The 27,593-nt window shown below is 36.4% G+C and overlaps 3 protein-coding genes across 4 annotated transcripts in view; 2 read left to right on the top strand and 1 right to left on the bottom strand.

Annotated features, from left to right (window-relative positions):
* LOC311072984 (uncharacterized protein) overlaps positions 1–27,593 on the top strand; it is a 1,552,487-nt gene that overhangs the window by 1,040,441 nt on the left and 484,453 nt on the right. The window lies entirely within an intron of this gene.
* LOC311072982 (uncharacterized protein) lies at positions 319–5,873 on the top strand. The gene is made up of 4 exons (XM_084098373.1): positions 319–375; positions 2,567–2,884; positions 3,014–3,165; positions 4,966–5,873. The coding sequence occupies exons 1-4, from the start codon at positions 339–341 to the stop codon at positions 5,026–5,028; spliced, it is 570 nt and encodes a 189-aa protein (XP_083954499.1). The 5' UTR covers positions 319–338; the 3' UTR covers positions 5,029–5,873.
* LOC311072985 (uncharacterized protein) overlaps positions 5,436–27,593 on the bottom strand; it is a 74,519-nt gene continuing 52,361 nt past the window's right edge. The window contains exons 1-4 of one of the 2 annotated variants that reach the window (XM_084098379.1): positions 19,328–19,585; positions 17,264–17,599; positions 14,513–14,685; positions 5,436–8,692 (exon numbers count right to left, since the gene is read on the bottom strand). In XM_084098379.1, coding sequence (XP_083954505.1) covers positions 8,588–8,692; positions 14,513–14,685; positions 17,264–17,528 — 543 coding nt within the window. In that variant the 5' untranslated portion in view covers positions 17,529–17,599; positions 19,328–19,585 and the 3' untranslated portion in view covers positions 5,436–8,587. Of the gene's footprint in view, positions 8,693–14,512; positions 14,686–17,263; positions 17,600–19,327; positions 19,586–27,593 lie in introns of those variants that run through there. The other variant, XM_084098380.1, reaches the window with a different exon arrangement.

Below are 27,593 nucleotides of genomic sequence, written 5' to 3'. Positions count from 1 at the left end.
TGACACATTAGTGTGTTAAACTCATTAACACAGTGAATGAGTTGAAATTAACACAAATCTAGTAGTCCTGGAGCTCACCCACAGATGTGTTAAAAAACACAGGTTGTGTCCTTTTTGACACATTATTTCTAAGAGTGTGGGCAATCCTACATGACAACACACACACAACGAAGCCATATATGGGTAGCTACCCTACGTAACAAGCCATATATGGGTAGCCTTCCCTATACGTAACAAGCCATATATGGCTTCGTACGTCATTGTGGGTTGGGTGAACCCCATATAAAATCAAACGGGGATTCAGCTTCGAGCAGACTTGGATATTTCTTGTGCAAAAGATGCAAACCATTGTCGCTGTCAACTTGGCACTTTCAGGTAGGGTGACCGGGAGCTTTGTTCCGCAAGACGAAATCCGTGTCCCGCATTTCAATAGGCTTGTATTTAAGTTTTAATAGCGATAGATTATATTTACATAAAAATAGGAGTATTTTCTTTGCAATAGGATAAGTTTAAAAAGTAGTTCGATACTATTAATAGGCCTACATATAGATACTAAATTTGCGCCTCATTGTTGTTATAGCCTACATGAAATGCAATAATAGGCTAGAGTGTAAATATTTATTAAAATTAATAAATGAAAGCCGCCTAGGACTCTAACCGAAATAAATGGCGTTTCGGGCTGATATGTGATGGGAAAGGGAGTAGAGCGATTTCGGCAAAAGGCGGATTTGAACTCATGGTCGATTTACATTTTAATGGGGGGGGGGGTGCCGTTCGCACGCTGTTTAGGGCTGCCGGCGGCGAAGATAGTGTAGCGGGCTAAACTGTAGATAAGGCCGGGTATAGGAGTGCATTGGGCGCCGCAGCTTTTCAGAAGAGGGGTGCTCCGTTTCCGCTATTGCTCGGAGGCCTCACGAGCGCTGGATTGGTGCTTTTTCCCCTTGACCAAACAGCGCCAAAGCCTAGACCCTGGGGGAGGGTCTCGTCTCCCGGGAGAGTTAAAGGAGAAGTTCACTTTCAAAAAAACTTTTGCTGATAATTTACTCACCCCCATGTCATCCAAGATGTCCATGTCTTTCTTTCTTCAGTCGCAAAGAAATTAAGGTTTTTGATGAAAACATTCCAGGATTTCCCCCCATGTAATGGATTCTATTGGGACCCAAACGGTAGAAGGTCCAAATGACAGTTTAAGTGCAGCTTCAAAGGGCTTTAAACGATACCAGATGATGAATAAGGGTCTTATCTAGCGAAACGATCGGTCATTTCCAAAATAAATAAAAAAGTTTAAGTTTTATAAGCACAAATGTTCGCCTTGCTCTGTTCTGTGATGCGCGTTCGTGACGTCACGTAATACGCAATTACGTTGAAAAGGTCACGCTTGAAAAATTTCTGTCCTGAAGAAAATGTTCTTTTTGGCTTTTTAATATTAAAACACCCAGGATACGCACACGAAATGGGCATTTTAAACGATAAACTGACACAAATACATTTGAAAATGTGTATATGGTCCTCCTTCTGCACATTTGTAAACACGTCAAGCGTGACCTTTTCAACGTAATTGCGTATTACGTGACGTCACGAACGCGCATCACAGAACAGAGCAAGGCGAGCGTTTGTGCTTATAAAACTTAAACTTTTTTATTTATTTTGGAAATGACCGATCGTTTCGCTAGATAAGACCCTTATTCATCGTCTGGTATCGTTTAAAGCCCTTTGAAGCTGCACTTAAACTGTCATTTGGACCTTCTACCGTTTGGGTCCCAATAGAATCCATTACATGGGGGGAAATCCTGGAATGTTTTCATCAAAAACCTTAATTTCTTTGCGACTGAAGAAAGAAAGACATGGACATCTTGGATGACATGGGGGTGAGTAAATTATCAGCAAAAGTTTTTTTGAAAGTGAACTTCTCCTTTAAGTACCAAACTTTATATGTGTGTGTGTGTGTGTGTGTGTGTGTGTGTGTGTGTTTGTGATTTTAAATTTAGCAGTATAACCATATCATGAGGGGTGGGAGGGTTAGAATGAACTAAGTTTGTATGTTGTAGTCTGATGGCGTCTTGGGTGTTAGGTGCACGTGCCTTGTGAATGTGTGCCGTGTCTTGCGGTGGTGATGTGTTTTATAGCTTTTGCATATTTATTGCGTGTATACTAGCTTTGAGATTGTCTATTTATTTGCGGTTTCTTCTGTGTAGCATGCTCCATTGGGGTGTTGTTCGCCCAGGCTGCTTAACATAGGTATTTGGGACATTTAGAACCTGACCCAGTCTCTGAAATGTTTGGTAACTGAATGAATTATGTTAAATAAAGATTATTGTTTCTAACCCGTGGTGCTGCTTGCTTTATAGAGTTCTCTAGCCACAACATTAGCCCCTGATTTAGGTTTATTACAGTATAATAAATGTAGGCTATTTCTCACACACGTGTCCCGCACATCTGTTTTTTATCAGCAAGCAGGAGCTCACCCTGAGAGAGTGTTGATTTAATCTGCGGATACTCGTAACCAAAAGAAACGGTACTGTCAGTTTATTCCTCATTATTCTAATACAGTGGTTCTGATTTGCAGCTCTGGTTGTTGCTGGGTCGAAGTTCGAGGCGATCGATGGACAGAATGTTACAATATCCTTCGACATCGATGAAGTGGAGAAAGCAGATGAAGTGAGAATTACTTTTAAAGAAGACAAGAAGGAATATGGTGAACTTATTGCGCAGAAGCCTTGGGTCTATGACGATCCTCCCAGACCTGGAGTTTCACTGATAGTTGGAAAAGGACGTTTGTCTGTAATCATTCAGAATGTGGACATCTCCAGATCAGGACTCTATAAAGCAGAAGCCTACACTGGAGAGAAAGTGTGTGAGGTGACTGCTACACTTGTGGTCAACAGTGAGTATATTACTATAATATCTGTTTGCCTGTAATGTGCAGAATCAGGATTATGTGATGGTCAGGATAAGAGTCATTTGATTTGCAGTTTATAACCGTCTAACATTTTCTTGTTCTTGTCTCTTCCAGAAGCTCCAGTTTCCTCCAGTCCAGCTCCTCCACACTCCTCCTCCAGCCCAACACCTCTCAGCTCCTCTGACCTACACTGGATAGTTATAGTTATAGTTATAGCTCTGATTATTGTCGTCTCGGGGGGCGTTTACTTCTGGAAACTCAAGAGGGCAAGTATTACTTACATTTTTATTCTTTTATTTATGGATATGAGCAGCGCTGCAGTTCTAATAATCTGAGTCTGTTTTCACTTTTCACCTAAAAGTTGATTCTAACATGGAAACTCTTAAAAATGAAATCCTAATTTTAGGACATTTTTCATCTAAGAGTAATTAAAAAATGTTAACACTAAAAGTAAGAGAAGCTGCTGAACCAGGACAGTTTAGCACGGCTCCTGTTATCAGTCTGCGTTGAGGAAATATATTGAAATATTAGAGTTACACTGAGCTTTATCGTCTGAAGGTTAAAAAAAAAAAAAAACTTGATTAGAGATGCGATTTCCTCTCCCATGAATAAAAAAAAAAAAAAAAACAATTACAAAAGTTTTGACAACTCAAGATATATTAATAAGACCTTAAATGTCCTAATTTCTATATACGAAGTAGATTTTTCTAGTTATCCTCAGTCAGAACTGAGCGTATCTGATCACCTGACACAGATCTTAATAACAGTTTAAACAGAGTTTGAGTCAGTCTCAGTTCAGACTCTTAAAGGGGCTATATGCAACTTTTTCCCCAAAATAAACGTAACAATAGCCTTTTTATTTTACCATTTATGACTCAAACATCTCCTGATGAGCATACTGACACCTTGTCCGCTCACAGTGGGTGCACCTATAAGCCTGTATCCTATTTTTCCTATTTTCTGTCGGGTCGGATTTTTCCCGCGCTGTCTGCGGATGTGACGTCAAGCGCGTTCATGTTAAACGTTTCAGATCACTCTGCCACCACCGCTAGTCAGCAAGTAGCCTACACTCGCAAGCAGTGCAATGGAGAAACTAACTCTTATCAGTGTAAGAACACTTATCTCAAACAATATATGTATTTGACTGTTCTTACCTCTGTAAACATAATGTTGACCTCCTTGCAGCAGATGACTTGTGAAGTGTGCACGTACGAGAGCGAGCAGAAAGGAAGAGCAGTTCTGTTTTTTGGCCACAGGTGTCAGTCGCGAGTTTAAATTTCAGAAAAACGCATATAGCCCCTTTAATGGTGGAGAATTATAACGGCTCGTCTAGTCCATGTATCAGAATGATGATGTGTTTTATGTATCGCTCTCTAACGTCGGACACACAACAGTTATTATGATTAGCCTTTTTCTTGACCATGTTATCAAACAGCTTATAATGTGTTATGTTACACAAACTGTGTTTCCGTTCATCATCTCAGAGTCAGACATCTGTCTTCTAACATTCATCAGAAACGCTTTGAACAACTCAGAGCGTCAGCGGAGAAAGACATATAGTTCATCATAACATCGTAATATACATCATATACATAATTCACCTGCTATATTGCCAAATGTACATGATTTTTCACATCAGCAGAAAAATATACATGATAACCTGCTTCTCTCGAGACTCTCCCGCTAGTTCACTGTTAATGATATGCTAAAGCTCGATCACACGATGATCTGATTGGTTACAAGGTAGTTTGTGACGTCAGAAACACCAGCGATTTCAAAGCGTGTTTTTGAGACTGTCTTTGGTTCACTGCAGTTTTAAGGAGAAAATACTCAGCAATGCTGTCGACTTATGAATTTACACATGGTTTGTCTTAAAGCATATTTAAAACACCACATAGACACATAAACAACATTAAAAGCTGGATTTACACCACAGGGAGACTTTAATGTCAAAGACTGGTTTAAATGTAGAAAATTGTATAAATGAATATAACAATGTATAAAAACTTAAGCTTTGACTTCACCTTTTCATTTGGTTTACATTGTGTTTTTGTGTTGACTTTCAGAAGCGTAAGACCGCAGCGGATGAAGAACACATGCTTTGTTCATGCTGTCTGTGGATGAAATGAGAGACTGTATGAAGAGAGATTCAGTCCTTCATTTGTTATATTTATTTATTTTTAAGAAAATATATATATTTGTCCCACTTGTGTTTCCACAGCTGTGACTGTTTTCTCCTCTGGTTAAATGAGTCAACTTCACTTCACTCTGCCAGAGTAATATATCATACATTTTAAATAACACACATTCATTTACACTGTGTTCAGTTTTAAGATGACCGCATTTATTGATAAAAAAAATAAAAAAAATCTGTTGTTTGAATATAAAAGTACATGCCCAAAAAACAGAACTTTTTTTTTTACTTGTGTGAGAAATTAAAACTGTATTTTCTCTTTTAACTTTTATAATCAGTAGATTAGAACACGATTTATCAGTTATCTTTATCCTTTTTTATATATTTTTTTTTTTTGAAGTGTAAATTAATAAAACTTAAAAAGTGTAATGCCAAACCAGCAGAGGGAGCCCTCACCTGAGTACTGACTGTGTTCCACTCCCTCTGCTTCTTCTGCACTAATTTCCTGTTTGACTGCTATTTAACCAGAGACCATTCTTGTACTCATTGCGAAGTATTGCCAGTTATCTGCCTTACCGAGCGTTATTTCCTGTTTATCCTGCCTGTCTGTGTATGATTCTGCCTGGTTTTCTGTTTTTCTGGATTATCCCCTTTGTTTTGGTTGCCTGATCGGACTGATGTTTTTGCTTGGACCTATTGCCTGCCTACTCACTCTTGCCTTTTGGAATTCCCCTTTGTATGTTGACAGATCTGACTGCTACCTTGGTTTTGACCCTCTGCCTGCCTTATCGTATTTGTTTGTGGAAACTGTCTTTAATAAACTTCTGCACATGGATTCTCACTCAGCCTCCGCGTCCTCGTCACAAAAAGTCATAATTTTTGAGAAAATGCAATATTATAGTTCTAAAATATTAGTTCTAAACAACCAAAAGTTAAATTTATTTTTTTTAAATGTGAAGGAAACATTTTTATTTACACTATGCACAATGTTATAAACGGTGTTTATTCAACGATTACATATTTGCCTGAAGTAATATGCTAATATAAAATAAAATAAAATTAACCAATTGCTCTTTATAAAATAAAATATTTTGTTATATTCTTGTTTTGCCTAAAAAAAAAAATAAAAAAAAAGGTGTTACTTTGAAAACCCAAAACTTGCTCTCTATGCATTAAGACTGAAGTGAGAAATGAACAAAAGATCCTCATAAACTTAGCTATTAATAACTTTAACAATTGTTTCTCCTTCAGAAATACATTTTCATGAACAAAGTGTTTCAATGAAAAGCCGTTACAATACACATATTTAGTTTGCAGAAGCTTTTCTAATGGGAGAGACTTGATTTTCTCATCATATATAAGGCCAGTTTTACACACAAGTTAATGTCCTCTGAATTATTTTTTTCTAAATTATAATTAAGGTGATTTATGATGTGTGTGATGTGTACTTTATCACTATTTATTTACTTTACTGGAACAGTTTAACAAATCAAGTGCAGATTAAGATGTATACAACATGATACACAATTTTTTCATTTTATTTCATTACAATTGTTTCATTACATTATATTCTTGAATCCTCTCTTCAGATGGGTTCAGGATAATCCAGATATTTTGGATTCGCAAAAGTCCCAATCCAACTAAAAGGTTTTGAATAACATGCTCCAGATCAAACCCTATAGACTGGGTTTTGTGGAAAAGTGTGAATCAAATTGTTAAAATCAAATTACTTTTGAAAAACTAGGCCTTGATTTCTTACCACAGAAATTGTGTTTAGCTTGTGTTGATCATTATTATATCCATACACCAGATACTCAGATGTAGAACTTAGTTTTTCCTCTTTTTTGTTTACATGACTGTATTTTAAATGTGCAAGTTTATATTCATACAGCTGTGTGGTAAATAATAAAATTTAAAACAGAATTAGTTACTTTATTTAGCAAAACATACTCCCAATAATAACTTTTATCTTTGAGATTAAAATTACTTTATGGTCTTTTTAAAGCCACTTTATATTAAAATGTAAACATTTTACTTGTATAAGTTTATAGAATAGAACTAAACCTTGAAAATACTGCTGATTTCACACCTTCATTCATTTGATTCTAATGCATCAGCATTGTATTAAAAATGATTTTCATCTGACTCACAGAGCATCACACACAGAGCATCACACGATCAAAGATTTATTTTCATTTTTCCAGTTCCAACAAAACATTTTACTTTGGGATTACAAGCTAGTTCAAACTGAGCAAAAACATTGAGAAATGGCACAGAATAATCATAAAACTTTATTGACACAACAGACATATTTTGGCAAAGTTATTAAGCGACACATAATAATATAATACAATACATTTTATATTAATAGCATCATCAATAAGCGACATCTACAATGCAGACAATAAAAATGGTCAACAAATAGTCTTTTGTTCTCATATGAACCTAAAATAACGTGTTTTGACCAGTCCAAAAAAGAGCAAATGAAGCTAAAACTACAGTGGAAAAAAATGTAACAATTAGAAACAAAAAATACTGTCATTTGTAATGCATGCAAGATGGAAGTGGCATTTCATGAGAGCACGACATGCACGTTTGATCATTAAAGAGGAAAGATGCCGACAAGTGATCCCGATAAGAGTGTGTGACAGCTGGAGCTAGAGTTATATTATTATAAGTGAATGCAAAATTCAAAACATTATTACAGTAAAGTGATCATTTGGTTTGCATAGATTAAAGCTTGAAATTTTAAAAGCTGAAGTGATTTCTTTGTTTTATCTATTAGTTAGAATAGGTGTTACTCAATATTTTACATGTAAAGCTGAATAATCAATTAAGCCCTTAAGCCCTGAAGGCATTTTTAGAGTTATTGTTTTCTGAGTGACACACACAAAACTATAGTCAAAAGGTAGGTATCGTTTGATAGAACACTTTTTACATTTTTAGAAAATATAAAATTACATCAGGACATTCTCATGCCAAGAAAATGCTGATAAAAAGACAAAATATATATTAATATATATTTTTTGATTTTGCATATCTTTCTTATTTGACATGGAATAACTCCGGAAGGAAATAAGGAAAGAGGACAATTCTTTTTTGGTGAAGTCCCTCCACATGTGAGCTGCATCTGGAGCAATTTTGTGGTGATTGCATAAAGTTATCAAAAGTTACAGCATTTGGAACAAAGACAGCCTTTTTGTTCAGTCCTTGACGCCCCTCATGGGCATTTATAAAACTGTTCCCCCATGAGGAATATGTTGTGATCAACGCAATAGATTGTTAATTTTGGGCTCATTTTAATTGTAATAATATTCTGTAAAAAAATATGTGCCATTTTCAACGATGTGTGAATGTTTTGTGAGCTGTATGATGTTTTTGACACATTGCAGTACATAGTACAAAAAAGTATTTTATAAAATTATGAAAAAAAGAAATTCTATTTATCAGCAAATAACTCAGCAGTACGTAGGAGTTAATCAAATTGGCTACATTCATTGTAAAGTTCAGGGGGTTGGGATGGGGTTTTAAGGGGTTAAAGTCTACTGATTCATTTATTTAGTGTTGAGGCACACAGGGATCCGTGAGACGTTCATGTTGATGGACACATAATCACTCGAACTGTTTTCCAATTCATTCTTTCTTTTAAAACACAGGATCTGTAAAGAAAACAACAGAAATCTTAGTGAAAAACACAAATGAAGCCCTATTCGGACGGGACTAGTGTAACATGGAGAGGAGGGGTAAAGTAATAATGACCAGAGCTTCTCTGTGACTTTAGTCCCGTCCGAATGTGCATCTCAGTGATCATGACGGACAATGTCAGTAAAGATTACGCAGACTTTTACCTTCAGTAAAAAGGTTCAGGTAATACTAATCCTGTGCGAATACACCCGCTGTAAATATGTACGTAAATATTACACATAATACATTATACAAATGTGTTTAAAAGTATTTTTTCTAGACGCTGGAACGAGTCTGTGGCAAAACTCAAGTGTTTCACACACACCATCAGATCAGAGAGAAGATCGACAGCACTTGTTAGAGGCACAAAACATCTTTTAGCGTTAGATAAGAGCCTATTACCAACACAATCCAATCTGAAGTTCATTAATACATCGCTCGACGGACATACAGTGAGGAAAATAAATATTTGAACACCCTGCTATTTTGCAAGTTCTCCCACTTGGAAATCATGGAGGGGTCTGAAATTGTCATCGTAGGTGCATGTCCACTGTGAGAGACATAATCTAAAAAAAAAATCCAGAAATCACAATATATGATTTTTTAACTATTTATTTGTATGATACAGCTGCAAATAAGTATTTGAACACCTGTCTATCAGCTAGAATTCTGACCCTCAAAGACCTGTTAGTCTGCCTTTAAAATGTCCACCTCCACTCCATTTATTATCCTAAATTAGATGCACCTGTTTGAGGTCGTTAGCTGCATAAAGACACCTGTCCACCCCATACAATCAGTAAGAATCCAACTACTAACATGGCCAAGACCAAAGAGCTGTCCAAAGACACTAGAGACAAAATTGTACACCTCCACAAGGCTGGAAAGGGCTACGGGGAAATTGCCAAGCAGCTTGGTGAAAAAAGGTCCACTGTTGGAGCAATCATTAGAAAATGGAAGGAGCTAAACATGACTGTCAATCTCCCTCGGACTGGGGCTCCATGCAAGATCTCACCTCGTGGGGTCTCAATGATCCTAAGAAAGGTGAGAAATCAGCCCAGAACTACACGGGAGGAGCTGGTCAATGACCTGAAAAGAGCTGGGACCACCGTTTCCAAGGTTACTGTTGGTAATACACTAAGACGTCATGGTTTGAAATCATGCATGGCACGGAAGGTTCCCCTGCTTAAACCAGCACATGTCAAGGCCCGTCTTAAGTTTGCCAATGACCATCTGGATGATCCAGAGGAGTCATGGGAGAAAGTCATGTGGTCAGATGAGACCAAAATAGAACTTTTTGGTCATAATTCCACTAAACGTGTTTGGAGGAAGAAGAATCATGAGTACCATCCCAAGAACACCATCCCTACTGTGAAGCATGGGGGAGGTAGCATCATGCTTTGGGGGTGTTTTTCTGCACATGGGACAGGGCGACTGCACTGTATTAAGGAGAGGATGACCGGGGCCATGTATTGCAAGATTTTGGGGAACAACCTCCTTCCCTCAGTTAGAGCATTGAAGATGGGTCGAGGCTGGGTCTTCCAACATGACAATGACCCGAAGCACACAGCCAGGATAACCAAGGAGTGGCTCTGTAAGAAGCATATCAAGGTTCTGGCGTGGCCTAGCCAGTCTCCAGACCTAAACCCAATAGAGAATCTTTGGAGGGAGCTCAAACTCCGTGTTTCTCAGCGACAGCCCAGAAACCTGACTGATCTAGAGAAGATCTGTGTGGAGGAGTGGGCCAAAATCCCTCCTGCAGTGTGTGCAAACCTGGTGAAAAACTACAGGAAACGTTTGACCTCTGTAATTGTAAACAAAGGCTACTGTACCAAATATTAACATTGATTTTCTCAGGTGTTCAAATACTTATTTGCAGCTGTATCATACAAATAAATAGTTAAAAAATCATACATTGTGATTTCTGGATTTTTTTTTTAGATTATGTCTCTCACAGTGGACATGCACCTACGATGACAATTTCAGACCCCTCCATGATTTCTAAGTGGGAGAACTTGCAAAATAACAGGGTGTTCAAATACTTATTTTCCTCACTGTATATTCTTGCGAAGTTTAGTGGCAAATGTCAGATTGTTTTGCCTCAGACCTCAGTGTCCTGCCTTTATGCCTCACTATATTTGCTGCTAAAATCATGACAGAGGGAAACCCCGATCCGTAGCGCATTTCCTCTCTTGTAGCTACTACAAAACACAGAACAGGCTGGTTGCATAAACGGTTCAGACTAGTCTTACAACTTAGTCATCACATTTTTTTCTTTATGACTGTTCATAACTGTTTTAAGTCAGTTATATAAAAACGTAGATTGGTCTAATTTGATACTAGAAAGTAATACTGATTGTCCCTTGACTCAACGCTAGGTAGTCATACTAGTACTTACTACTTACTAGTCATACTACTTACTAGTCATGCTAGTCATACTAGTACTTACTACTTACTAGTCATACTACTTACTAGTCATACTAGTCATACTAGTACTTACTACTTACTAGTCATACTAGTACTTACTACTAACTAGTCATACTACTTACTAGTCATACTAGTACTTACTACTTACTAGTCATACTAGTACTTACTAGTCATACTAGTACTTACTACTTACTAGTCATACTAGTACTTACTACTTACTAGTCATACTAGTACTTACTACTTACTAGTCATGCTTGTACTTACTAGTCATACTAGTACTTACTACTTACTAGTCATACTAGTACTTAAGACACAGTCTTAACGTAAGGGCTATTTTTATGCAACCGGCCCCTGATCAAATGTGTGCACAGTCTGCTTCTTACTTAAAAAGGGGATACCTGGCAATTAACAGAGGGTTCTTTATTAATACATATATTTATAATTTTGTTATTGTTATTTTAGAACAATACTAAGAGCAATGTGTAACACATCAGATTTAGTTCTACACTTATTTACTTTTGTTTCCCACTAAATAATGTTTTTCACTAAATGTTTAGATTTTATACTATTACTGTGCACTCATGATTTTAGAGTAACTTTTGCTGCTGAATTATTGATTAATCTCATTTATAAAAGGATTTTTCTAAATATTCCTCTTTAAAAGAAAAAAGTATCAGCTGTATGCAAAGTGACCCACATTGGGTTTTTGACCACTGAAATGTGTGTAATTGACCAGTTTACTCATGGAGCCGCATTAAGATCTCCATAACTAATTTAGAGGTCTTTAGAATCGCGTGGAAAGACAGTATGTCACGTTATAAAAAGGCCCTAAAAGCGGCCAGGGCTGAGCACCTCCGCAAACTAATAGAAAACAACCAAAACAATCCTAGGTTTTTATTTAACACCGTGGCTAGACTAACAAATAAACAGACGTCACCTGAACAAAATATCCCGTTACAGTTTAGTAGTAATGATTTCATGAACTTCTTCACTGAGAAAATAGAAAACATCAGAACCACAATTGTAAACGTTCAGTCCTCAATCGCACCTTATAATTCAGCCTCAATTATCCCCCTGCAAGAACAATTACAGTGCTTTACAACTATAGAACAAAAAGAGTTAAATAAACTTATCACTTCATCTAAAACAACAACATGTTTATTAGATCCTATACCAACTAAACTACTGAAGGAAGTGTTACCTGTAGTGGAAGAGCCTCTCCTCAATATTATTAACTCGTCTTTATCTTTAGGTCATGTTCCAAGAACATTTAAACTGGCAGTGATAAAACCTCTCATTAAGAAACCACAATTAGACCCGCATAATCTAGCAAATTATAGACCCATTTCAAATCTACCTTTTATGTCTAAAATACTAGAAAAAGTTGTGTCCACTCAACTGGGCTCTTTCTTGCAAGAAAATGATATCTATGAAAAGTTTCTGTCAGGATTCAGGCCGCATCATAGCACAGAAACTGCGCTCGTTAAAATCACAAATGATTTACTTTTAGCTTCTGACCAAGGCTGCATCTCAATACTAGTTTTACTTGATCTAAGTGCTGCGTTCGATACTATAGATCATACAATACTCTTAGATCGACTACAAAATTATACTGGTGTTCAAGGACAAGCATTAAGCTGGTTTAGATCATACTTATCAGACCGCTACCATTTTGTCTATTTAAATGGAGAAAAATCTATCATAACTCCAGTAAACTATGGAGTGCCGCAGGGATCTGTGTTGGGCCCTCTGTTATTCTCAATATATATGCTGCCACTTGGAAATATTATAAGGAAACATGGAATTAGTTTCCATTGTTATGCTGATGACACTCAAATATATATTTCATCACGGCCGGATGAAAACGCTAAATTATCCAAATTGACAGAGTGTGTTAAAGATATAAAAGATTGGATGATGCGTAATTTTCTATTATTAAATCCAGACAAGACAGAGGTAATACTTATCGGTTCAAAAAACCGCCCACAGAACCTCTCACAATACAACTTTGACATCGTAGGATGTCCTGTTACTTTATCCTCTACAGTAAAAGACCTGGGTGTTATACTCGATTGTAACCTGTCTTTTGAAAATCATATTTCGTATGTTACAAAAACAGCCTTTTTCCACCTTAGAAACATTGCTAAGCTACGTAATATGCTATCAGTTTCTGATGCAGAAAAGTTAGTTCATGCATTCATGACCTCGAGACTAGATTACTGTAATGCTTTATTAGCCGGTTGTCCTGCATCCTCAATAAACAAGCTACAGTTAGTCCAAAATGCAGCCGCTAGAGTTCTTACTAGATCAAGAAAATATGATCATATAACACCGATTTTATCATCACTACATTGGCTACCTATAAAGTTCCGTATTAATTATAAGGTATTGCTACTGACTTATAAAGCCCTAAACGGCTTAGCTCCAGTCTATTTAGCGGATCTTCTATCACCCTATAATCCATCGCGCTCTTTAAGATCAATAAATTCGAGGCTTTTGGTCATACCTAGGATATCCAGATCCACCAAAGGAGGGAGAGCATTTTCACATTTGGTTCCAAAACTCTGGAATAGCCTTCCTGATACTGTTCGTTGCTCGGACTCACTCTCCCAGTTTAAAACTAGATTAAAGACGCATCTTTTCAGCCAGGCATTCATATAATATTGTTAATCTCACAGTTTCAAACTACAATCCGGCCTCTAGTTCATAAATGCCAGAGGAGAACTGGCCCCGACTGAGCCTGGGTTCTCCCAAGGTTTTTTTTTTCTCCATTAGGCCGCTTGATGGAGTTTTTCGGTTCCTTGCCACTGTTGCCTTTGGCTTGCTCAGTTGGGGATATTTTGGAGATATTTAATTTTATTCTATCAATCAATAAATTCCACTAGAAACAAACTTTGTTGTATTATTTTATTTTAATACTGTGAAGCTGCTTTGATACAATCTGTATTGTGAAAAGCGCTATACAAATATACTTGATTTGATTTGATTTGATATCTGCGGGATTTAACCATGGAGGGCTTTAAAATGAAGATACCAAAAGGAAAGTTTGTTAAACTGTTATGAAGATCTGTTTCAGATGATCAGATCGTTTGAGTCAGTTTTAGTGATACAGAAGTCCTGAGGGCGACGTCTAAACTGTTCTGGGTTCAGCTGCTACTTTTAGTGTTAAAATGTTTGAATTACTCGTAGATTAAAAATCTATAAGATCTAAAATTAAGACCGAAACGCCTTAATTTTTAAGAGCTGCTCCTAAATTTCCACGTTAATAGAAACTTCTAGCCGAAAGATTTTGGTGAATACAGACTCAGATTATTAGAACTGCAGTAATGCTCATATCCACTGATAAAAGAATAAATGTAAGTAATACTTGCCTTTTTCCTTCTATAGAAGCAGCAGAAAACCAAGATGATGATGAGGATGATGATGATGATGATGACGGCGACTGGAATTATAACATAAAACCGCCAGTGTAGGTCAGAGGAGCTGAGAGGTGTTGGGCTGGAGGAGGAGTGTGGAGGAGCTGGACTGGAGGAAACTGGAGCTTCTGTAAAAGACAACAGGAACAGCAACGAATAAGAGAATCATAAACTATAAATCCAAATTACCACAAATTTCTCACAATCTGCCAAAAGTCAAGCCTTTACTCTTTCTTTGAATAGATTAAAGATGTGTGTTTGCAGAAATAATGCAATTTTCTTCTTTTCCAAATCATTTAATTATTTACATTACCTGAATGTTATCACTTATAATTGATTTTTCAAAAAGTATGTGCCTGTTTGGATTCACAGTCTCAAATAAGTACTGTGTGTGTATGTGTATATATAGTGTATATATATATATATATATATACATATACATATACATATATATATACACACACACAGTTTGGAAACCTTACTATTTTTTATTTTATGTTTTTGAAAGAAGACTCTTATGCTCATCAAGCCTGCATTTATTTCATCAAAAATACAGAAAAAAAAAAAATCATATTATGAATTATTATTACAATTTAAAATAATGGATGTCTATTTATATACTTTAAAATATAATGTATTCCTGTGATCAAAGCTGAATTTTCAGCATCATTACTCCAGTCTTCAGTGTCACATGATCCTTCAGAAATCACTCTAATATGCTGATTTATTATCAATATGTTTAAAACAGTATTCAAAATAGAAATCTTTTCTAACAATAGAAATCTTTACTATCACTTTTTATCAATTTAACATCCTTGCTGAATAGCATTAATTAAACCATTTTTAAAAGAAAGAAATGCCGACCACAAACATTTGAACGATAGTGTATATTGTTACAAAGATTTCTATTTTAAATACATGCTGTTTTTGTTTTGTTTTTATATGTAGGGAAGATGTAAAATGTTTCTTAAAATGTAAAAGCTGTTCTGTGAGTGTTCATTGTGTGAGTGAGCTCTTCTTCACATGGGTGGAGCTGTTGTTTTATTCAGTTCTATTTCCTTGAGGAAAAGAAATGGAGGGTTTCCGCTGTTATCTGATTAATCTATTTAAATTCTTTAAATATTTTGTCCAGCCATGCTATTTGAAGAAATATGTTGCTGTTAAGGATGTTTACTGACATATATGTGCAGTTATTTTCGATGGATGGTTTTGAATTTCTGATATTTCATGTTGTAAATTACATGTGGTGGGATATATTTTTCTGTATATTGTTTAGTGTTTAACGTTTATCTGAATATTTTGGGGTTTATTCTTTGTATTTTGGATGCATCTGACATTTAACTTTATTTGTCATATGCTGAAAGTTATTTTTTCCAGTGTTTGAGAACCCTGTGATGCAAGGTTAATATAACTGTAGGTAAAACAATATTTCGTTTGATAATTTTGTATGCATTGTTATTTTGATATTGGTAACTAAAAGTTCTATTTCCTTGGGGAAAGGTCTTTGATGTGTGTGGAGAGGTTGCTGTGTGCTGCAAGATGGCCGAGTTGGTGTCCTAATTCATCCATCACAAAAACACAACGCAGAGACATTTGGGGGAGCACACCGACGAAGAGGGTTTGAAGACACACACACACACACACTGTTTCCAAATACCCTTCTTTCAATCCCCACTTTAGGTTAAATGCTGAATAGGTGTCTCCCTTTTGACTCTTTATTCCTTTCTTCTTGCCACACACAACTACTGTTTTAATGAATCATGAGTCACTGAGAACAAATGAACAAGTGTCTGTGGGTTTTTACCTTTACCTGATCTCTGATCGGTTCTGTACATTTGTAGACGTTTTAATTAGACATTAGTATAATTAAAATGAATAATTGTAGTTAATAGCCTCTTATTGGCCTGTTTAGCTGAAACATTCACAGAACAAACAAAACAAACCCTGACATTTGATAAAAGAGCATATGAAGAGTTCAGATGCAAAAGCCTCTAAGTGCCATCTGAAATTTTCTTCTAGAATGATCAATTTATCAAGCTCGTATATTTAAGTTCAATAATTTCACTTAAATGGCAATGCAAATTACCTATTAATTGTTATTTAAGAGAAATTACTTTACTTAAATATACAAGCTTTATAAAAATGATCATCCTAGAAGAAAATTTCAGATGGCACTTAGAGGCTTTTGCATATAGGCACTTGATATAGGCATATATCATTCATGATATATTCTTCATATAGGCACTTGATAATCTTATTAGACGATTCGATGATTGCATTTGAGAAGTTTTACTTTCAATAAAAAAATGTTTTTAAAAAAAATTGCAATAGATCTGTAAGAGGTGTTTTTATGCATACAAAGTCCACATGCATGTTTGGCCCGGATTTAAATTATTATCTATCTAAATCTTACAAAAGTTATAAAATAAATGCTCTTTTATATTACTTTAAAACATGGTATTCTATTTGTTAACGCAATGTGTTAACAGTTAAATATGCAGTATGTTAGTCTAACATATACAAGTCATATTATATCTAATTAACAGATTCATACTCCCGGATGTGAATATATTTTACTTGTGACAGCGAGGAAGGTTTGCAGAAACAGCTCATCGTTTCTGATCTTGCGAAATGGCGGACTTATATATATATACCATATATATACTAGTACATTATGCAAAAAGACGTTATAGTAAATATACTCACTGTTGACAACTAGTGTAGCAGTCACCTCAGACACGTTGTTTCCAAACAAAGCTTCTGCTTTATAGAGTCCTGATCTGGAGATGTCCACATTCTGAATGATTACAGACAAACATCCTTTTCCAACTAGCACTGAGACTCCAGGTGTGTCCACAACAGTACATCCTTCATGAGGGACACACTTCTGTGCGATCAAAGATAAGTTTTTCGTAGTTTCTGTGATGCTGAAAATGATCCTCAATCTATCGGCTTTCTCCGCTTTATCCATTGGGAATGGCAGTGTAACGTTTTCTCCATGATTTGCCTCGAACTTCGACCCATCAGCAAGTAAAGCATCGACTGTTAAACAGAAAGAAAGTGTTTAGGATGACAATCAATGCTTTAGAATAATGAGCGATGAACTGACATTCATTTACATTCATTTTACAGTTAAATAAAAACAAGCATTCGTCCACTCTCTACGGTACCGACCTAAAAACAACACTAGGTGAACTAACACGAAGACAGTGGAAATTAATTTCATATTTAACAAAATTGTGGAGATTCAAAGACTACAGAACTGGTTTGATGCTGCGCAAAAAGTGACTGTGTAAAAGTTCCTTTCCGGTTATTACCAGAGAATGTCTAATAGGAAGAGAATTGGCACTCTCTGCTTACTTCCGGTTTCTGGACTGGCTGCAGTAACACGTCTCTGTCCATGCGGGGGCGCTCGCAGGCGAGTGCAGAATGAATGGAGGTCTATGGCGAAAAACCCTCAAAATCCACTTTTCTCAGGATATAATTTTTTGTCTAGTAATTTGAATGTTGTATTCGAAAGGAGATGCAAAGAAATTACACATTGCTGGGTGTTAGATTTTTTAGAGTCACTTATTTGGTTTAAAAAGTCTTTTAAAATATCAATGACGTCAGAATGCTGACGTCATTAGCAGAATGCTAGCGTGTTATGGGCAACAACAACTCAACCTGTAAGAAATCGAAAAGAAATAAGTACTCGTTCATTCAACTTTCGACCTATAACCCATGTTGAACTTGCAAAACCTACAATAAAATCTGAGATTTCTCAACGGCAATCGGATGAAAGAGACACATTTAGCCGTCTAGCCCCATATAGACTCCCATTCAGTCTGCACTCGCCCGCGATCACCTCCAGTGGAATTCTAATGGAACTGCAACCAAGATCGATACAATGGGGCTAATAGGAAGTGCCAAGGCTCTTCGTAGACGGGTTCTGTTATTTCACGCGACGTCGGGGAGTGGTTTATGTACATCACCGCAGTACATTACTTGACAATCACCCTGTCACACAGCAGCTTTAGATGTTGTTCTGTCTTTTTTTTAGAGGAAAGAAAGGCAGCTTAACGATTGGTTACCCCCCCCCCCCCCCGGTGTGGGCGTGGCCTAAATGCGCTCTGTACTTCCGCACTCTTGCTCATTTCTGGTCAGCGACTCAGACAGTGAAGATCCAGATCACAAAATGCTCCTCAGGCTCAGTCATTTTGCAGTCTGTCATTCTGTCAGTCTTTTGCACATGTTTTGCGATCATAAGCCTTCATCGTAATTTATAGGTTTAAACCGTGGTTACAAATAGTCTATTCTTACTAACCGCTCCTCTGGTATTTTAAATCACTGTATATAGGCTAGTAGATTAATCAAAAAGTCTGTTTTCATAAAGGAGCTCAAAAGCTTTCTAGTGCCCAGCCTTCACAAACATCTTCATACTGTCTCGTTAAGCACAGTTTGATCAATTTTAGGATATAAATTGGGTAATGTATTTCAATACAAACATTTCATTTAAATATGCAAAAAAGTAGGTTAGAAGCTATAATTCCGCGCAATTTGGCAACCCAAACAGGCACATACGCAACAAAAATATATCACTAACGTTACTCCAATAATTTGATCTTGTGTAATTACAATTATAATTAGCCTATAAACACATTTACAAATATCAAGATAGCTGAAAAAAAAAGCTTTTTATTTTTATTACACATGTAATAACCTATTTATTGTGTTTAGGCTAAAACAACACACATTTAATACTGTCGAATGTTAAAATCATTTACTTACTTGCGACACTGAATAATGTTGTCTAAGAGAAAAGAGCGATAGTCGATCAGGCTGAATCATGGCGGCAGAAAACAGCCTCCTGTAATGGACTCCAGTTCCTCCTGCTGATCCTCTCTGTGTAACAGAACGACTATAGTTGGCTTTGAGCCATGTTCGCTTTCAGAAACGCACATGATTGGTGCACTTTGAGTGACTCACTTTTTGAGTGTCACACACACACACACACACACCAATAATTCGGACGGATTTTCTTTTCTACGTTCAGAGGCAGATTATGGATGAACAACTAGAATATTCTAACGCCTCTTTCCGCTGATTGGTCAACCAAACTTCAAATCGTGCCGTCATCATCAGATCTTTCTCGGAAAGAAATCATTTACATTCAGTGTAGTGCACAGTTTACAGTGTACATTAGTGTTCAGGCATCCCTTGACGAGAGATGATGTACAGTACAGTAGGCTATTCAACATTTGAAGTGGATCAAAAAAGTTCATCAAAGCTGTCCTATACAAGAACGGGTATTGTTCAAAATTCATGTATAACTTTGATGAAAGGTTTTGATCCACTTCAAATGTTGACTACTATAGTTCCAATATTTAATTCAATTCAATTCACATTTATTTAGGCTATAGCGCTTTTCACAATAGGCCTACATCATTTCAAAGCAGCTTTACAGAAAGTGCACGAGTGTTCTGTTATCAGAGGAAACTGTCTAAGTATTTCAGAAATGTAAATATACAAATTCAGTTAGCTAAATATGTATTAATTTAAACAATGTTATAATTTAACGCAGATATAATGAGCTCATTGAAGTAATGAATACTTGTTTGTTAACAAATGATTATGACATTTAGAAAATATAGCATTGATAAACGTTTTAAGAACTCATACCGGTACAAATATGACAGTAGAGGACGATTATATTCTCTATCACTGAACTGAGGAAGAACTGATGAAGAACTGATGAAGAACTGGGGCACGTTCAAGTTCAAAACGGTGCGCAACGTTTTGCTACGGTTTCCGGGTTGAACGTCATGTTTCCTGGAAACGGCGTGCACCGGTGTGCAACGGGGTTTGAGATACGTTTTCTCTTGTTTGGTGGGTGTGTCAGAACTGCAGTCCAATCAGCAGCAACATGTATATAAAGCACACGGTATTAAAGTGAACTCGCACAATGGGTTCAAGGAAAGTTCAAGGAAATGTGTTCGATGCAGCTCGGTATACACAACTGAGGATATTAGAAGACATGTTTGTCGTAAGTTTTATTGTAAAAATATAGGATATCAACATAATGATGTAGTTGTTTATATTTTTAGCTTCATTGCAAGTGTATGACATTTGGTATATAGCCTAAATAAACAATGGTAATTAATTGCTTTTTCTAAAAATGAGAAAGAAAATACAGGGTATTAAAACAATATGAACTACAAATAAAGTCAGTATGTGAGGCTAAATAGATGTGTTTTAGTCTGAATTAGGTAAGATGTGTGCTTCCATTTCAGTTTCAGCAATCCCGATTGGGATGTTCTCTTTTGTTCTGGGCGGCAAGTGCAGTAACTGTAACATTGGGCATATTTTGTAGTATTAAACACATATTTATACCGACTTCATCAGGCTCCGAAAATTCTTCACAAAGAACACAAAGAATGGCCTTCTCAGCTGCCATAGTTGCAACTCTTGCGTCATCAGAACAGTGTGTTCAACGCATCACCGTTTCTGTTTAAAAAACGTTGTGCAACGTTTTGTCGGGGCTGAACGCAGCCCTGATGTAGGGATAATATTGGACCAATCAGCGGAAAGGGGCGTTTCCTGCCGCCCACATGTGAACATGAATATTCATGCAAGCTGTTAATATTAGCTATAGATTGCCAACTGAATATGATTGTTATACTCAACTACTGATTATACTGAGACTTTTCAGTTTGCACGTTTACGTGGGCCTACTTAAACTAATGTGAACTTAAGCTAAATCTTAACATAATACAAAATGAAGAACTAAGTTAGCTAGTACATTTCTACAGTAATATCATATTGAAATGTATTGGTTTCACTTTTCAGGATGAGATTCACTGGCAGGACAGGACCCAGGATTCGCCACACACACACACACACACACACACACACACACACACACACACACACACACACACACACACACACACACACAACAAACAAACAAAACAAAAACCTTGACAAAAACCTTGACAATAACACACTCATTGATCTTCATCTAGTGGTGCAATGATGTAAAATACAGAAAAAGTAATTGAATTAATCCTTTTAGTGAATGGATTCAACATATTTGAATAACTGGAATAATCAGCAGCTTTTACAGAAAAATAGGAATAGTGGATGTAAGAACGTATCAAAGTGTCAAATGAGACTTGAATACTTAGCGAATATAGCTAAGACTAAATTGCTGATCAGTTTATTCCGGTATTTTAATGTCACCTCATTGGCAGATTATAGCAAGGCCTGGGCAACTCATGCAAATGAATAAAAACTTAAAAAGTCAATTTGTAGAGAAAATGCAATTTTATAGTTCAAGAATATTAGTTCTAAACAACAACCCTTTTTTTTAACTACACAAACATGTTCATGTTCAATGTTGTCTCACTAAATCAAATTTCATGAGACAACATTTCACGTGAACATGTTTGTTTGTGTATGATAATCATCTTTACAGATATGAATTTAACAACAAAGTTAGAGCCAAGAACAGGCAAATAAATATTCTATGTTTGCCACAAGATGGCGCCATTAGCGCATTGATAGATACTAACACATTTAAACTATAATAAACTGGTAGCCTACTCTTTAATCGCGAAATAACACTCTAAAACCTTGGCATATTGCACTTGTAAATTGAGGGTATTACTTGCAGTAACTATAATGAAATTAACCAGAAATTAACAGCAGAATTAACCAGAATGCAGGGAATACACATTCATATGGCCCTGATGAATCTGAATCGCAGCATGAAACAATCGGCATATTAAAGAGTAAGAACTGACAAAATACACTTGCTTTGTATCATCAGTAATCTCAAGATGCTGCCAACAAAACGAGCGATGAACTTGATGAACTTCTCGCACCAGCTCGATCACCGCATTCTGCTCAGAGCCCGTCTACATTCTCTGACCTGCTTCTGCTTCACTTGATTTGTCAACTCAGGAAGCAAGTCTGTATTTAACATTTATGATTTATTATTCTGGCAGAGTGAAGTGAAGTTGATTAGTGCGTTATTTAACCAGTCAGAGGAGAAAACACCAGTCAAAGCTGTGAAAATATCCAAGTATTTTCAATATATAGGCTAGTGATAGACATTGATAAGAAATTACACATTTATGCAAATATTTTAATACAGTATCTCATCACATCCACAGACAGCATGAACACAGTAAAGCACTGACATCATTTTAATAAGTGCTTTATTTAGAAGGTTTCTATTATAAGATTCATTTTACTTTTACATTTTAATAATGAATTGATTAACTTAATTATTTCATTTAATGAAAAACCCAGATCTAAACAGTGAAATTTTAAATGCATGAACATTTTGAAGAAAAAAGGAAATCTTTAATCATCATTAAATGAGTGATCACAGAAACTATTTAATACAAAGTCAAGAAAATATGCATTTCTAGTTCATTCTTCTGTGTCTCGACCCTCAAAGCTGCTGTTCTTCTTCATCATCATCATCATCATCATCATCATGATCATCATCATAACACACACACTCCTCCTCGTGTGTGAATGAACATGGCCGCACTGAACTCTGGGCCGGTTCTGCTCGGGTCTCCTCTACAGAGAGAGGAACATCCAGAGACTGATCCATTTCTACAAAAGATGAACATAAACTTAAACACACTCTATTATTTCAGTGCAGATCTTCATTCAGAAACAAATGACACTAAACTCATGTTTTGACCGCGAGTGTGTTAATAAATGAATAATATGTTGTTTAAAGAATAATCATACCCTCAGAGGAACAAACAGAAGTCCTCATCATCTTCCAGAGAGCAGACAGACAGCAGGACACTGAAGAGTCAGAGCCTGGACAGGAAGTTATAGTGTAGTTTTACACAAGCGTCAACTTATAGTGTAACAAAATGGTTACAACCATCCCCGGTCTCCCCTATAAGAGCAGTTTTTGCTTATTAATTAAACATTTTTGCGTGGTCTGCTGGCTCAAACCTGTGGCTGTGATTGGAGAAAGGGCTTCACCAAATTAAACCTAGAAAAAATTAATTATAGAATGGGGGGGAAGGAGTTCTAGATTTCAAAAGATGTGCTTGCATAGTGTAGATTAGGAGTGATCTGGCGTGGAAACAGCCAAAGGGAAGTAAGTAGGGAGTAGGATGGATTTACGGTTAAAGAGTAGGCTAGGCTACCCACATGCGTGAAACACACCTGAGGGAGGTGAAAGAGTAGGGTTGCCAACTGTCCCGAATTAGCCGGCACGTCCCGAATTTTGGGTCTAATTTATTTGTCCCGTATACGATTATACGTAGGCTATACTAATTTATTTGTCCCGTATACGACAAGACTCCCTTGTCACGATTAAATAGACTGCTACGCTGATCTAATCACTGACTGATGCAACAGTAACACGACACTTGAGAATGATCACGAGACCGCATCATCCAATCACAGCACACTCACGCGCATCAGATCAGACCATACGAATATCAAATTATTGTTTGATTTGCGAACAGAATCCTCTGCTACTTCTTATACTGTCTATGGGTCGCTCCCAGTTCGATCCGGAGGTTCCGGACTCGCGCTAACGGCAAAATTTGAAAAATGTTGGTAACCAGACAGTTGTAGGGCACCACTGACTTCCATTGTGTGGAAAAAAGCTATGGAATATGATGAAAATGAATGAAACATGCTTTTTGTAATCATTCTTTTAATACTTGATCACATAAACTATTTAATACAAAGTCAATAAAAATATGAATTTCTAATTTGATTGTCCTGCTGCTCTTCATCATCATCGCTCACACACACTCTTCCTCGTGTGTGAATGAGCATGGCCGCACTGAATTCTGGGCCGGTTCTGCTCGGGTCTCCTCTACAGAGAGAGGAACATCCAGAGACTGATCCATTTCTACAAAAGATGAACATCAACTTAAACACACTCTATTATTTCAGTGCAGATCTTCATTCAGAAACAAATGACACTAAACTCATGTTTTGACCGCGAGTGAGTGTGTTAATAAATGAATAATATGTTGCAGGGCCGTGCACAGACATTTTGAGGGGCAGTGGCTTAAACCAAAAAAGGGGGCATTATAAGGAGTTTGAATGAGGCAGTATATCATCTTAATACAGAAAATTAAAAACAACTATTTTATATGGGCAATAAGATTACAATTAGGATTTAGTGCAAAATCAAGTTATGTTGTTATAATTACTCTTCCAATTAAATAATTAAATGTCAATGCCAGTTTAACTGTCTGATGCTCAGTGGGCTCTCACTCTCTGAGCTGCCTCATCCTATGGAAGTAGTATAGACATTTAATTTAATATTATACACTTAAAGTATAAATTGAAATGATATACAGGTTACAACAGTTATAAAGTCACACCGGGGTAAAATGCGCATTTGACTTAATTCTCTTTTATACCACTCAATGGCACAAATTCTGCTCAGCACTTTTTTTCATAAACGCTTTTGATGATGGACTTGGAAATTTGGCTGATCATTGACTTGATCAAAGTTGATTTAATCTACTATTTTATATATATTTTTTAATGTTTTAGACTTACGTAGCAATTTAAATACAAAGATCTCAAGAATCTTGTTTCTGTATTTTTAAAATGAAAATTATGACAGATAGCCTATATTTATTGAACAAACATTTATTATTTAATTTATCAAAATAACTCCAAAATTGTTATAAACTTTACTAAAGTGATTGGTTTGAACAAGTATCAACTTAGACATTATTAAAAGCATATTAATTTAGCTTAAGTATTTTTATCAATACTGTGTGTCTTACCATGCTGGTTTTACCCCGTGTGTACCTCCTTGCCACCTCATACATTAATACGATTTTTAAACAAACCACCTTTCTGATTTATTTTCACACAAAATCTGTTGCTCCATAAATTTTCAAACATTGCTCTGCAATCATACACTGGGAGTAGTGAAAATTAGAATTCTTGTTCAATCAAATTATTTAACCTGATCTAATCTAATATAAATAACACTAATAAATAAATCACGAATAAATAAATAACATTTTCTGTTGTTTGCAGATTTTGTCGACAAAAAAACAATGCCTTCACAAAATTAGAAGAACAGAGTGAGAAAGAGCAAAGACAAAGCCTATTCAACATGGCAAAAATTGAATCAAAGTTCTAGAAAGCCAGAGGGTAAATCCTTATGTATAGAATATTTAGCAGACAGTTTTTCACACTTTAACTCCTGTAAATATATTTCCCATTATAATCAGTTGCCTTAGTTGATATAGTATCTATCTATAACATACATCATATTTATAATATTTTAATGAGACCATATTATCATTATACATAATAAAAAGGTAATATACTATATATTATCTAAATGTGTTCTAATCTAAATGAATAGTACCTTAGTATAGTAGGTTACAAGGTGGCTAACGGCACAAAACACATTTGCTTTTCTTCCAAGAACATGGATGTTGCACGAGTTGTAACTTGTTAGCACTATTTGAAGACCAGGAGCAAAACATTTTGCGACAGAAATACAAAAACATATTACCAAAATACTAATTTTGTGGATCGACTACTATCTGTAATGTGGATTGTAATTTGTAATCGACCTGTGAATGGGACGAAATTCTATTCTGAAACTGTCGTCGGAGAGCGGGCACATGCTTGTCTACGAGTGACGCTGCGGAGCGAGCAGGAAAACACGGAGCGGATTAGCGGAATCAGTGGATCTTTAGCGGAGCGATAACATAACGTTTTTATGGGAATCTTCTGGAGGGTTAGGGAGGGGGGCGAGAGGGGCACCTCAGCTGATGAGGGCAGATGGGCAGTGGCTCTAGCCACCGGGCCACCCCCCTGTGCACGGCCCTGATATGTTGTTTAAAGAATAATCATACCCTCAGAGGAACAAACACAAGTCCTCATCATCTTCCAGAGAGCAGACAGACAGCAGGACACTGATGGACAAACACTCCACACTGAAGAACCTGTAGTGACACATACACCATTACAGTTAGGCATAGAAAAAAAAAAGTTTGGTTCCGGTTGGTTGTCAGTTGAGGTCATGGGTCTGTAGGGATTTTTTTTTTTTTTTTTTTTTTTTTTAAATGTCACGGTTACGTTGCGACGTTCGTCTGTTATAGGACAACTTAGTTTAAATAAACGAGCAGACACTAATGGGCTTTATGCACAGCTGCACTAGGAGCTGCCTGAAGTTCAGGAAGTAGTGCAGCTGTGCATAAAGCCCATTAGCTAGGCCTACTTGATCGCCTAAATTAAAAAAATAAAATTAGGCTAATATTTGTGTAGTGTTCAATGTTGTTATCGATAGAGATACGCGGATGGGGTATTATGTCATCCGCAACTGCATCACAAAACTCATCATCCGCACCAACGTTTTTTGACCAAATTTCAAAGCCGCACCAGCCCGTCATCTGCTGATTGTTTTGCGGTCTATGGACGATGCAATGCTCTGCTGATGCGAGCAGTGGTGGAGCCAGGATTTTTTCATAGGGGTGGCCAGGCAAGGGCCAGCAACCAGTCTGGGGTCGCACAGAAATCTTAATTATTTTATCATAAAAAATAATTTGACTATAATGTATTGGACTGTTTTAGGGCCTAACTGAATACAGTTAATTTGTAAATGTAATTGAGAAAGCAGTGAATTAGGAATCATGGAATACTGAGTGAATTTTATATTTTTTTTAATTATTATTACCCACCACCTCAAATTAAAATGAATTAAATAGTAATAAAAGGGCACACCCTATAGCTAAAGTTCAACTTGCTCAGCTTGGTTCTGGTTCTCAAAATCTCCAATAGCTTGTTCTACATTGTTGCATCTTCATGGATGAGATAACATGCAGATAAATAATGTAGTCCAAAGACTATTCAACCTTCAATGCGTTTTATATAATCAATGAACTCTTCAACCAATTCTGAGTTTGTCAAAAAAAAATTAACTTTCTATAGTTGTCAAAATGAATAATTGCAACAGTTCTATCATTCATTAAAATGTGCAGGCGGAAGTCAACAACACATAATGTAAAATGTTTTTCATAAT

The sequence above is a fragment of the Abramis brama genome (genome assembly GCF_963993115.1).
Source record: "Abramis brama genome assembly, chromosome: 22".
Classification (NCBI taxonomy): domain Eukaryota; kingdom Metazoa; phylum Chordata; class Actinopteri; order Cypriniformes; family Leuciscidae; genus Abramis; species Abramis brama.
This window is presented reverse-complemented; position numbering and strand designations above follow the sequence as displayed.